This window comes from Lepidochelys kempii, chromosome 1 (assembly GCF_965140265.1).
Source record: "Lepidochelys kempii isolate rLepKem1 chromosome 1, rLepKem1.hap2, whole genome shotgun sequence".
NCBI lineage: Eukaryota > Metazoa > Chordata > Testudines > Cheloniidae > Lepidochelys > Lepidochelys kempii.
Window position 1 is genome coordinate 342,471,998 of NC_133256.1, and position 13,814 is coordinate 342,485,811.

A 13,814-nucleotide genomic window follows, 5' to 3' on the forward strand; every position below is an offset into this window, starting at 1 on the left:
TCCTTGAGCGCACCCATTGATTAGAACGGGTTCTGCTCATGGAATTAGGTATGGCTCACAAAATGGTGTAATCCGCTGGGCAAGCTGAAGTCAGTGTAAGAGAGGCCCAATCTGGCCCTTTAAAAAAAAAAAATTAAAAAAAAACATCCACCCTTTCTACAGAAGGGAAAGTACAAGAGTACCTGCAGTTGACAGATTTCAAACCGTAACAGCAGCAGCTTATGGAAGGAGACGCTGTGAGACAGCCAAGAGGAGCCCAGCAGGAAATGGCCCACCTGATGATCACTTTAGATAAGCTATTACCAGCAGGACAGTGGGGTGGGAGGAGGTATTGGTTCATATTCTCTGTGTATATATAAAGTCTGCTGCAGTTTCCACGGTATGCATCCGATGAAGTGAGCTGTAGCTCACGAAAGCTTATGCTCTAATAAATTGGTTAGTCTCTAAGGTGCCACAAGTACTCCTTTTCTTTTTGCGAATACAGACTAACACGGCTGTTACTCTGAAACTTGACAGAGAATATAACCGAGCCATCAGAACGCCTCCCCTCATCACCATCACCCACCAGCACAGCCCTAAACCCCACTTCCTACAACTCAAAGTGGATTTGACGCGAAACCCTGGGAAAAAAATCTTCCGAGGCGTTGCTGGGCCAGGTTCTGTCTGGTGTAAAGTGCAAGGGGCTGCATGACTTCAGTGCGGTTACTCCTGATGTACACCAGCATCACTGAGATCAGAGTTTGGCCTAATCCTCTCATGTTAAACAACAAGAGAAATCATTTTTTCAACACCTCAATCCTTTTCATAACAGCCTGACCTCCCTGCACTTGTTGACTCAGGGCTGGTCTCCACTGCTAAAAGAGTGGGGCTTTCTGTACGGGGGATAACTATACCGCAGGATAGCTCCTGCGCTGAAAACACACTGAAGACAGGGCACTTTAGTTTTAGGGGAAGATTAAACTCGCTGAGCTCAACCCTGCACCTCTGCCTGGGGCAGACCTTCACTGTGCTTTGAACTCGGGATAGTTACTGCAAGGTAAAAAACCGCAGCTTTTAGCAGTGAGGGCAAGCTGTCAGATGGGCAGAGAGTTCACTGCAAGACCTCCTCTAGCACAGGACTTCACTCACTGTCTTCCATCCTTTCTCCCTCTCAATGTCAAGAAATATTGCACGCCTTCGCTGTTCTCACCCTTCCTCCCGTTTTCAACAAAGGGAGGAATTCCCTTTCCGACTATTTTTCTTTTAAAATGGTTCATGCTGTGAGGGCATTTTAAAACACACCTTTCAGACGAGACATGCAACTGAGGTCTTGGTGGCGTGGGGCCCATTAAAGATCCTACGGCAATTTTCACAAGAGTATGGGGTGTTAAACCCAAAGTCCGGGATAAATCCAAGTCTGGATCATTACTTCCTCTCATCAGATCCCCTGGTATGGGGTCCTGATTCCAACTGCACTCACGCCAGCGTAAGTCAGGGTAAGCGAACAGAGGTGCTCTAGCTAGGGCACTGCACGGGAAGTCAGGAGATCTATTCCTGACTCTGCTACCCACTTGCCATGACCTCAGGTAAGATGCTTTTCCTGTTTCCCCTCCTACCTTTTATCTGTCTTGTCCATTTACATTGTAAGCTCTGCATGGCAGGGACTGTCCCTCAGGGCTTGTCTACACTCACTGGGCTGCAGCCGGTGCAGCCGTAGGGCTTCATGAAGACGCTCCCTACATCGAAAGGAGAGCATCTCCCATCGGCGTAGGTACTCCACCTCCTGGAGAGGCAGTATCTGTGTTGACGGGAAAAGCCCTCCTGTCTACAAAGCGCTGTCTACACTGGGAGTCCAGTCGGTGTAACTGCGTCGCTCAGGGGTGTGGATTTTCCACACCCTTGAGCAAGGTAGGTATACCGACATACGTTTGTAGTGTAGACGAGGGCTGTGTTTGTACAGCATCTGACTCAGTGGGGCCCTGATGTTGTTTGGGGTGTGCAGGCATCCTGCAAAAAAAAGTAAAAAATAATAACTCCAGCCAAGTCAGTGGAGTGATACCAGCATGAAACTGGAACTGGTGTAAGATCCAAATCAGAACAGTGTTCTTTATTTCCTGCTCTAAGCTGCTAGGTGGGCACTGTTAAACAGCTGCTCCATTCCAACCTGGAGACGGCTGCATTTCAGCATGGGGTAAATTGATTCCTGTAACAATTACTGAATAACGGCATAAAGTGCTCTGGACTCCTCTGGGATGAAGAGCACTATATAGATGCAAAGCATTACTATGCAGACAGGGTAACCTGTGTTCCTACTTTTGTCTGGCTGGGCCATTTCCACTTCAAACTCAGCAAAACCAGGAGTGTCTGCTGGACGTGCAGCACACGCCAACAGATTCGCCAGCTTCAGAAGAGCCATTGGGCGAGAGAGAAACACCTTTTCCTTGTTGCTAAATTTCCACTTGCTTTGCTCCCCTGGAAGAGGATCAAAGCCGCCTGCAGCCTGAGCTTTACTCTGCCCTGCCCTTCACTCAGCCCGGACTGCACTGAGCCAATGCCTCCTAACGCAATCTGGGGCTGCTACGATCAACTGCAGCATAAACTAACCCATCTCTACCCAAGAAAGCTGGATGGTTCAGGGGCTCGCCAACGTGATGCTAGACCCCTTTCCCCACCAGGTTGCCGGTTCAGCTCCGGCGTGCGTCAGTAGTTACCCTTTGGTGGCGTACATGCAATGAGTTGTTGGGTCTCAGCCTGGTGCCTCTCTGAGGGGCAGGGGAGGATGCAGCCTGGGGCTAACTCCCTCTCTCCTCCCGGAGCCGGTCTCCTGGCCCCCACCCGGCGCAGGGAGAGGGGCAAGGCTGCCGTTGGGGGTACCCACGCACCAGCGGGCTGCGGGGCCGGCACCGCTGCCCCCCGGGGAAGGGGCAGGGAAGGAGACTGGCACTTACCCCTGCAGCAGAGCAGGACGAGCAGCAGGAGCGGGCAACGCATGGTGCCTCCCTGGATCGCCGCTGAAGGTTTCTCTCTCCCGCAGCCCTGCGGGGACGGCCGGCGCCGAGGCTGGGCAGGGGGCTGGCTCTGCGCGGTGCAGCGGGGCTCGGGCGGGGTGACAAGCGCCCGTCGCCCGTGGAGCCGGGGCGCTGCTCGGCGCCGGTCCCTAGCACCGCTTTGCAGCCCCCTCGCTTCCCCACCCCCCCAGCAGCCTCTGCGACCCCCGCTTTGCACGGGGCTTGGGGGGCTCCGGGGAGCCGGGCTCGGGGCAACTCGCCTGCTCCTGCGCCCGGCGCTGCGCTCCAAATCTCCCCGCCCGGCAGCGCCCTCTGCCCGCCGTGCCCCGCGGCTCCCCCTGCCGGGTTCCCTGCGCCGCCAGGCGCCGGCCGCAGCTGCCTTTGCCGAATGCTGCAGCCGCCGCCGCTGCCCTGCGTAGCCCTGCGGGGTCCCAGCCCGGGCACCGCTCCGCACTCCCGTGCGGCTGAGCCAGAGGCGAGCGATTGGTCCGCTTCGCCCAACCCTGCTTCCTGACTGGCTGGCCCCCCCCAGTCCGGCCCTGATTGGCCACAGCAACGGCCTGTCCACTGCGGGTCCCACCCTCCCACTTGCTGATTTTAGGGCTGGTGGTAGGGGCCCTACCAAATTCACAGTCCAGCTGGGTCAATTTCAGGGGCATAGGGTTTTTTAATCCATAAATTTAATGATTTCAGCTATTTACATCTGATATTTCACAGCCTTGTGATTGTTGGGGTCCTGACCCAAAGAGGAGTTGTGCGGGGAGGGAGGTCACAAGGTTATCGCACAGGGGGGCTGCGATACCATGACCCTTCCTTCTGCATGGCAGCTGGCGGTGGCCCTGCCTGCAGAGCTGGGCGGCTGGAGAGCGGCGGCTGCTGGCCGGGAGCCCAGCTCTGAAGGCAGAGCCGCCGGGAGCACCAGCGCAGAAGGAAGGATGGCACGGTAGGGCATTGCCACTCTTTACTTCTGCGCTGCTGACTGCAGAGCTGGGCCCTCCGTCAGCAGCCACCGCCCTCCGGCCACCCAGCTCTGAAGGCAGCGCAGAAGTAAGGGTGGCAACACAGCAACCCCCCTAAAATAACCTTGTGACTCTCCCTTTTGGGTCAGGACCCCCAATTTGAGGAACATTGGTCTCCCCCATGAATTCTGTATAATATAGAGTAAATTTTCCAGGGGAGGCCAGATTTCACGGGCCGTGGCATGTTTTTCATGGCCGTGAATTTGGTAGGGCCCTCCCCGTTTGCACGGGTGCAAAGGTAGCAGGGAGTATGCAGGAGGCTCACTGCTATTCCCATACATTCCCCCACTGCTCACTGATGTGTGAAGCTTTCCCTTGGTGGTAACAGAAAAACCAGAAGGATTATGGGGGCTGGAGTTGGTTCTACTTTCAACAGCTGAAACTGTATGAAAAACGTTATGAATCAAAGTTTTACACACATCACCTCTGATCGAAACCAGACTGAACGATACCAACTCTCAGTAGTACTTAAGCTGCCAATTCCTTGAGGCAGGGACTTTTAGCTCTGTGTATGTACAGACCCTAGCACAGTGGGGGTCCAGATCTATGACAGGCTCCTAGGTGCAACCGCAATACAAATAATAATATGCATGTTTTTAAGTATATATTATCTGAGATCCAGAAACAGCCTTCATCCCGCACTGTGCAAAATTCCTCTTAATTTGAGTAACAGATTTGAGCAAGTGTAAATGACACAATACTTCTAAGGCCACCCCAAATGACATGGCTCTGTGATGGCGAGACAGTTCGGAAGCGTCCAAGGCTTTATTTCAGTGCAAAGTACTGCCCCATCTAGGGTGATCAGATGTCCCGATAACATCAGCATTGTCCCAGTATTAGGGGCTTTATCTTATATACACAACTCTATGCCCTCTTGAAAAGAATGTGTCCCGATTTTTCACACTTGCTATCTGGGCACCCTACCTCCATCAAACTCCCTGCCCACAAATTGCATTTTCAAATGTTGCTTGCATAAACAACTGGGATTTGAACATTTAAAAAACCCCACATTTTTATTGGTTCAAGAACACAAAAATAAGCAATATGTGAAAAATAAACTTAGCAATAAGGCAACATTTGCTACATTTATTTGTTGCTGCTGGAAGGTCTTTATCTAACATTTAGCGACGTCGTATTTTGCTGCTACCAGGAGACTAGAAATAAGCTTAGAGGTTTCCACTGAACTATCCCCTCTCTCTGGGAAGTCCAGACATATCACTAACATGTCCAGTGACAATCTGGATTTAGTGATATCAAAAATTAAATTAAGGACAGATGTCCAAAAAGCAGCCAGCCTTGGATACTGCAGTCTGAGGTTTTTACAAGGTTGTTACCATGGGCAGTGAGTAGCATAGGTTGGGGGAGGCTGTGCCTCCCCAAACAGCCTGACGTGACCCCGCCCATGCGCCCCAGACCCCTCCTACCCGCTTCCAGTTCCCTTCCCAGTGCTCTTCCACGGCTGAGAGGCTGGAGCCAGTGCTCACAAGGCCCGGGGCTGTGGGGTCTGGGGCTGGGGCCACGCCACACTGCCCGTCTGCCCAGCGCTGGGGTTGGGGGTTCGCCAGCTATGTCGCCCACCTGGCACTGGGGTTAACGGCACTCCAGGCACGCTACCCGCCCAGCACGCTGAGGCTGGGGGCGCTCTGGCAGCTCTGCCTGCCCACCGTGTTGGGGTTGGCGGTGCTCCAGCCATGCTTCCCACCCAGCACTCCAGGACTGGGGGCACGCGGCGGCATGTGCTCTGGGCTTTGGCAGTAGTGGAAGAGGAGGGGCGGGGCCTTGGGTAGAGAGGGAGGGGCCAGGGCTTAGCCTCCCCCAATGGCTCGTTCACCAGCCGCCCATGGTTGTTACAAGGTTACAAAGGTTGTTACAAGGAGGAGGGAGAAAAATGGTTCTTAACCACTGAGGACAGGACAAGAAGCAAGGGGTTTAAATTGCAGCAGGGGCGGTTTATGTTGGACATTAGGGAAAACTTCCTAACTGTCAGGGTGGTTAAGCACTGGAATAAATTGCCTAGGGAAGTTGTGGAATCTCCATCATTGGAGATTTTTAAGAGCAGGTTGGACAAACACCTGTCAGGGTGGTCTAGATAATACTTAATCCTGCCATGAGTGCAGGGGACTGGACTGGAAGGGACCTCGAGAGGTCATCTAGTCTATGATTCTATGATTTTATGTTGCAAAAGGTAACTTTCCTTTTCATACACACACATTCTCGACAGCAAGTCCAAGAATTTATTTTTATTTATTTTAATGTGAAGAGACTTTGAAACATCACCTTATAGTGTTCTTATTTTAATGGGATCATATACTTAGACTGTAAACTCTTTTGGGGAAGAGACTGTCTTTTTGCTTTGTATTTGTATAGCACTTGTCACAATGAGGTCCTGGTCCCAGGGCTCCCAGATGCTACTGCCATAGAAATCAATAATGAAGAATTCATAACTTCATAGATTCTAAGGCCAGAAGGAACCACTGTGGTCATCTAGTCTGACCTCTTGCGCAACACAAGCCATAGCACTTCCTGCCAAATAATTCCTGTTTGAACTACAGCAGATCTTTTAGAAAAACGTCCAATCTTGATTTAAAATAGCCAGTGAAGGAGAACCCTCCACAACCTTTGGTACCTTGTTCTAATAGTTAAATTACTGTCACTTACAAATGCACCCCTTATTTCCATTCTGAATTTGTTTAGCTTCAATAAATAATAATAGGATGGAGGCAGGTATTTCCCAGTCTGGGACCACTGCTCAAAGGAGATTTCTTTTCCTTTAAAGTTTTGCCTGTTTTAACACATGCCAACTTTTCTCCTATGTATAAATTTTCCATATAAACTGGAAATTGAATGTTTATAGCCTGAGAACCAGGATATTAATACTGTCACTCTTGTAGGAGGTCTTTGGAAATACTTTGCAACCTGGGGGTTGGTCTCCATGGGAAAATTAGCTTGACTTAACTACATGACTCGGGGTGTGAAAAATCCAGGTGCCAGAGCGGTGTATTTAAGATGATTTAACCCCCCCAATGTAGACAGGGCTAGGTTGACGGAAAAATTATTCTGTCAACCTAGCTACTGCCTCTCTGGGAGGTGGATTCCTTATGCCGATGGGAGAATCCCTCCTCCCCTGTTGGCATAGGTAATGTCTACACTGAAACACTACAATGGCGCAGCTATGCTGCTGCAGCATTTCAGTGACAAGCCCTGCGTATTAAGGACATATATCTGAAGTGTAGATGGGGAGAAGAGGCATGTGGGTAAATTAAACATGATTATTATTTACTATTTGCATTGAGGTGGCACCTAGACACCACCAATCAAGGATGAGGGCCTCATTGTGCTTGGCACAGTATATGCATATAATGAAAAAACAGACCCTAACTAGAGAATTTACAAATATTCATGCCCCACATCTTTCCCTTATCAAATAAATGACTCTCAGAGTCTGGCCATCTCTCAGAGCGCAAGTGTTGCATCCTGATCCCTAGAGGGAGAATCTGGATTATTTCGAGTTGGAGTTAGGCCTGGTCTACAATACAGATCTATATCAGTATAACTACATTGCTCAGAGGTGTGAAAAATCCACACCTCTGAACGACGTAGCTCTACTGACTTAGCCCCCTCACTCCCGCCCGGTGCAGACAGTGTGATGTGGATGGGAGAACTTCTCCTGTGAACATAGCTACCAGCTCTTGGGAAAGTGGATTAACTATGCCAATGAGAGAAGCTTTCCCATTGGCATAGTAGTGTCTTCACTAAAGTGCTACCAGAGCGCAGCTGCACTGGTGTAAGTGCACCCTTGTAGCGCTGAATGTGAAGACAAGCCCAAAGAAGGGAAGGGGCAGTATTAATTCTCCTAGGACATTACTTCTCCACGAGGACTGACTGCTGAGGATCGAGTGCTTTTCATCAGCCATTTGGGGAGTGAACAAAACACGTATCCGTTTTAAAAATCGGAGTATATTTTAATTTGACGCTTTGTCCTCCAACTCTCTAGAAAAATATCACCTCTGGGCTCAGACCAAGCATGGAAAGTATTTTCAGAAGGTTGAGCGGTTTCAAATGAGCGCAGATAACAGAACCCCGGGTGGATCCTTAATGCCGAGGAATTCCATTGTGGTACAGTGTCAGAGATGTTCATTGCACAGGCATGGCCAATGATTTTGCAAAAGGACTTTCTCTTAGACAGCTTTCTCTTAGACAGCTTAGACAGCTGCTGATGCATCCACCGGGAGACGTTACAAAAGCCAACTCAAGACAATAAAGAAAAGACAAAAGAAAAAGAAGATCCAAGGAGAAGAAAGAAAGAATAGAGAATTTGGGGGACTCCAGCTTCCAGCCCAGGATGCCACTAATGTAACAGCACAACATGTGTATCGGCTGCCTCTTTAATGAAATCATTTATTACACATAGGGCCAAAACCAATAGAGCTATGCTGATTAACTCTAGTGAGAATCAGGGCCCCTTAGTGCTAGCGATGGGCACTTTTTTTTTTTCACTACATATGCACCCCATTGGGCCAGAGCCACCAGCATGTTACTTCAGGAAATTAGTGTACATGCACTGGAATCAAGAGATACACAAGCCCATCTGGATCTATGCCATGCTGAATCAGGCCCACTGTATGTAGCTGTGCCATACTGCCTAGTAATGTTTATGCCAGACATTTATTAGCTGCTCTTGGAGCCAGATCAGTGTATTAGTCGGTGTACGTATCATTTTGAAGACCATGAGACTTTTACTTGCATAGGAACTACAGGATCAGACAGATTTTCTGCACCAGTTTATGTTTTTTGTAGGCAGAATTTTGTGCTCTTGATTAACTGTCCACACTTGTCTGATTGTGCCCATTTACATGGGACTCTGAGTGCAAAAATGCAGAAACAGTCAATAGCCCGAACAAACTTCTGCCCGTGGTAAAAGCAGGCCAGTTTTAAAATCACAAGTGGCTCACAAGGCTGCTGTGGATTGGGAAATGGAGTGTTAATGCTGCAGCGGTTGTACTGTATCGGCACATGGAGAACAGGGAGAAACCTACTGTCAAGGCCGATTCCCCACTCGGGCACTTTGAGTGCAGGTGGGGGCCCACAAGGATTCTAAAAATTAATACTGGCCACTCCAGGCTTGGATTAAACTCCCAAGGTTGCAGCTTTTCGCTGACCTTGGATGGGTAGATGCTGCCACCACCCAAGTGCAAACCCCCCTTTTTTAGAACCCAGGAAGGCGCATTTGGGAATTCCTTCCTGTCAGGTACCCTCAAGCCCTTTCACGCCTCCTCTGGGGAAGAGGTGATAAAGAAAACAAAGGAAATCAGCTGTTGCCACCAGCTAAGTAAACAACATATGCACAAAGTGCTCTTAGGACACAAAAATCCAATCCTGTTCTTAAAAAAGGCAAATTTTATTAAAAACAAAAAGAAAGAAAATACATTTGGAATTTAGGCTTTTTGCTAGATAAAAGAAAAAACAATTACAAGAATTAAGCATCAAGATAGCTCTCTTGAGGTCCAGCTTAAAGGTTACAAACAAAACAAAAGCACCTGAAGTTAGCACAGAGGAATCCACAAGCTACAAAGAAATAAAAGAAATAAACCTAATTGTGTCTTCTTAGACATTCCCTGATCTACTTACATATCTGGGGTTTTAAATGAGTAGTTTCTAGGTATGATCTGATGATCTTTCATACCTGGCTCAAAGCTTTTTACAGCATAGTTCCAGCCCTGTCTCTCCTCTCCAAGAGAACAACCACAGACAGACAAAAGGGGAATCTTGTTTCAATTTTAAAAAGTTCTAGCCTTCCCATTGGCTCTTTTGGCCAGGTGCCCACTCACTTCCTTTTACCTATGCATGCAGTCAGATTTTTTAACCCTTTACAGGTAAAGCAAGTAGAGAACAGCTACCAAGAGGGATTTTGTAGCTAACTGGCTGGCTGGGTCTATAAAAGGGAGCTACCCCCGTCCCCTTCATTTATCACACCTACTCAAATGGATTTATTGGGAGTTGTATGCAGAGCAGCCAGAACCATGCTCATTTGCTGGCTTTGTGCAGAGAGGGGTGAGTTACTTTCACTAGTTGTGTTGTAAAGCTGGTAACAAATAGCCTGAGTGGGCGTGGCTGTGTAGTGCTATCTCATGCCCTAGGGAGTGGCCTGCGGGCAGGCAGTCTCGTCCTCCCCACGGGAGGTTTGTTTCTATTTAGGCCATGCAACAGGACACATGGGCACATCAAAGTCTGGAACTTATGCCCTAAGGCAGTGGTTTTCAACCTTTTTCCATTTGCGGACCCCTAAAAATTTCGAATGGAGGTGCGGACCCCTTTGGAAATCTTAGACATAGTCTGCAGACCCCCAGGGATCCGTGGGCCACCAGTTGAAAACCACTGTTCTCTGGTTGTGACAACCTTTCGCAGACCCCTTAACTCCACGGCCGTCCATGGCGAATTTGCAGTCTGGCCCTAAGGTAGCTGTTAGGCTGGTAGATGAAATCCCAATATAGACACAGCCTCAGATTGTATAGTTTTGCCATATGCATCAACACACAGCCAGAAAAGGAGAGGCATGCACTGATGAATCCCCCGGTGGAAGATGTTCACGCAGGGTGACCAGAATATTTGTCTATGAAAGGTTCTGCCTGGACTTTAGGATGGCCATTCGATCCCCTTTCTCTTCCATTTTGGGAGGGAGAGAGACGAACATTGGAGGGCTTTTGTGTACATAATAGAAACACAAACACCTCACCCCACCTCTGAAGCAGCATTATGTCCCCCTTTTTGGCTGATCACCTTTAAAATGGGGGCTTTGTTTATTTCTGTTTACTTTTGCAGCCCGCCCCATAATGCAGCTGTACAGAGCTATGCAATCTTAGAAGTAGTTCCAGTAGCGATAGATTAGTGGGCAGAGTGCAGGTGAGGAGGCCAAAGATACTCGGTCAATGCAGTTAGGCAGTTCCAGAGTTTGTCACATGGGTATCACCGCCTCTTGCATGGTGTTTATACATTTAACCTAAACACACACACAGTAGCCAGGTCACAGTGGCCAGGTCATGATTTTATCAAGAGTGTCACAATATTTTACGGTTTTCTGGAAGCCCCAGCTCATGGAGTCAGTTGACTGCATGAGAATCTCATCTTGCTTTTTTTTTTTTTTTTAAATGTAAGTTTCCAGACCTCATGGTGGTGGAAAAAACTTGAACCATGATCCTAGTGCAGCATTTCTCAAACTGGGATCCGTGGATGAGGGTACTCCAGGGGGTCTGCCAGCCCCACTGATTAACTCCTCCTGCTCCCTCCCTCAACTCCTCACCCTCCCTCCCAGTGCCTCTTGCACACCGCGGAACGGCTCGGGGGAGGGGGTGGAAAGAGGCAGGGAAGAGGAGGGGATGGGGTGGAGCGGGGGCAGGAAGAGGTGGGGTGGGGGTGGGGCATTGGGGAAAGGGGTGGAGTGGGGGTGGGGCCTGGGGCTGAGCAGTGGGCTTGAGGGGTACATGGAAAATTTTAAATCAAAATGAGGTCCTCGGGTTGCTAAAGTTTGAGAACCACTGCCCTAGTGGGGCCCAAGGTCCAGAAGGCACATAAACAACTCCAACATGTATTGTTATTATTTTGTTAAATCTCATGATTTTCAAGACAATCTCATCATGTTTAATGCTTGAGATTGGCAATACCGCGCACATGCGTGTGCACGTGCATATACACTCATCTGTGCACACACGGAGGTTTCGTAGAAAGCAAACCCCCTGTGTTCTACTTATTTAGTTAAAGATTCTGTCAAATAGCAGGACTGGGATGTGAAATGGAGCTTTACACAGGTAGACCCCATGGTTGCTCAAAGGAGTATAACAAGGAATGATGGGACTGAAATTACAAAAAGAAGAATGGTGGCGGCATTTTAGGGAAAACTTCTTAACAGTGAAATCTGTTAGACTCTTTAATAGTCTCCCCAGGGAAGTGATGGAAGCCTCATTACTTCAGACATTTAGAACTAGACTAGACGAAGCACTGGAAAATAGAATACAGGGAACAATGCTGCCTCAGGGGAGAGATGGGCCACATGACCTAACAGAGCTGTACTTTCTCTGTCCTGCATAATTCACTTAGGGCTGCATTCAAGTTTGCGATCAGATTTGACTGACATTGACAAAACCACTGCTGTATTTACCTCCATCGGCATGTAGCTAGCGAGGAAAACCTCAAAAAGAAAAGGAGGACTTGTGGCACCTTAGAGACTAACAAATTTATTTGAGCATAAGCTTTCGTGAGCTACAGCATCCGATGAAGTGAGCTGTAGCTCACGAAAGCTTATGCTCAAATAAATTTGTTAGTCTCTAAGGTGCCACAAGTCCTCCTTTTCTTTTTGCGGATACAGACTAACACGGCTGCTACTCTGAAACGAGGAAAACCTGTACATCATGGAAGTGCTAGCTCCTGAGTTTGGGCTGGGATCCAGGCTTGGATAATTTAACTGTCTGTCCAAGCTTCCCTGCAATCCAATTTTATTGAATTTCACCACCTATCTTATTTGTGCAATAGGGCCCAAAGTAATAACGTTTGGAATTCAAACTTGGGATTAAGGCAGGATGATGAGCTGAAGTGCGCCAACCTGCTACCTATGGGATGAGTAACAGAATGAAGAACACTGGCTGCCACTGGGGGTCAAGATAACCACAGGCTATTTCAGGAAGATAAAGAGATCCCTGCAAAAGGCAAACACATCTACAGTCCGACAGCTGGCTGGCAGATAACCCCAAGGAAAAGAGAACATTTATGGAAGGGAGCCTTCAGAAGCAGAGTTGCAAAAAAAACAACAACAGGTAATGTAGTAAAGCAGGAGGGGCAGAGGGTCTTAAGGTAGAAATTAGGAAGGAGGTTTGGTGTAATAGTCAGAGCACAGGACTGCGAGTCAGGAGATTTGGGTTCTATTGTGTAGGACGCATCCCATGCAGCAGAAGAAACTTTTGTCATGTCCTGATATGCACAATGCCTTGTAAGTAGGAACTGTTTCATAAAGCAATCCCGTTAGCAACGTAACACAAGGCCCTCGCTGATAGCCATGGGGAAGCCTTGGGGCACACTAGTGAAGAAGTAATAACAACAGGAAGGATGGTGCTGTTAAGACATCGAGCTGAACCCCAAGAAATCTGGGTTCAATTCCCAGCTCTGTCACAGACTCCTGGCCATTGAATCTCTCTGAGTCTCAGTTCTGCATATTTACAATGGGCACAATAGTACTTCTATTGTTCCACCTTTTGTCTGTTTCGATGGTGAGCTCACCTGGACGGGGACTGTCTCTTACTCCTATAGAACCTAGTGCAACGGAGGCCTGGTGTCAACCGGAGCCTCTAAATGCTACTGTCAAATAAATAATAATAATAATTCGATCACACACGCATCCCACACTGTGGAAGACACTTTTGCCATGCACAGTACATTGTGTGTGCTGTGTATTAGGAGCAGCTTCATGAAGCAATGCCAGCAGCAGTGTAGCCTAAGAACCAAACTGATGTCAGGGACAATCCTTGGCACATATCAGATAAACGGACTGCATCTATATTACATTTACCTAGCACCTTCCATACTGAATAATTTCAAAGTGATTTACAATCTACAATATAAAGAAGTCAAAATTGCCAGTTCTTTGGGGGCAAGGACTGTGTTCCCAGCTGTGTTTGGGAAGCAGCTAGTACTTGGTCCACAACACTGCAATATAAATTATTAATGATTATTATTATTATGCAGATCTAACTGGACCCAAGACCTGGGTCAAATCAGAATTATGCCCAATAGAAATGACTTTGGTGATCTCAGTCCAGATTCT

The 13,814-nt window shown here is 48.3% G+C and overlaps 1 protein-coding gene across 1 annotated transcript in view; it reads right to left on the reverse strand.

Moving 5' to 3' along the window:
- PODXL (podocalyxin like) overlaps positions 1-3,458 on the reverse strand; it is a 90,327-nt gene extending 86,869 nt beyond the window's left edge. Inside the window, exon 1 of the mRNA XM_073328856.1 lies at positions 2,928-3,458. Within this exon, the coding sequence (XP_073184957.1) occupies positions 2,928-2,970 (43 nt within the window). The 5' untranslated portion in view covers positions 2,971-3,458. The remainder of the gene's footprint in view (positions 1-2,927) is intronic.
- Between the last annotated feature and the right edge of the window lie 10,356 nt (positions 3,459-13,814).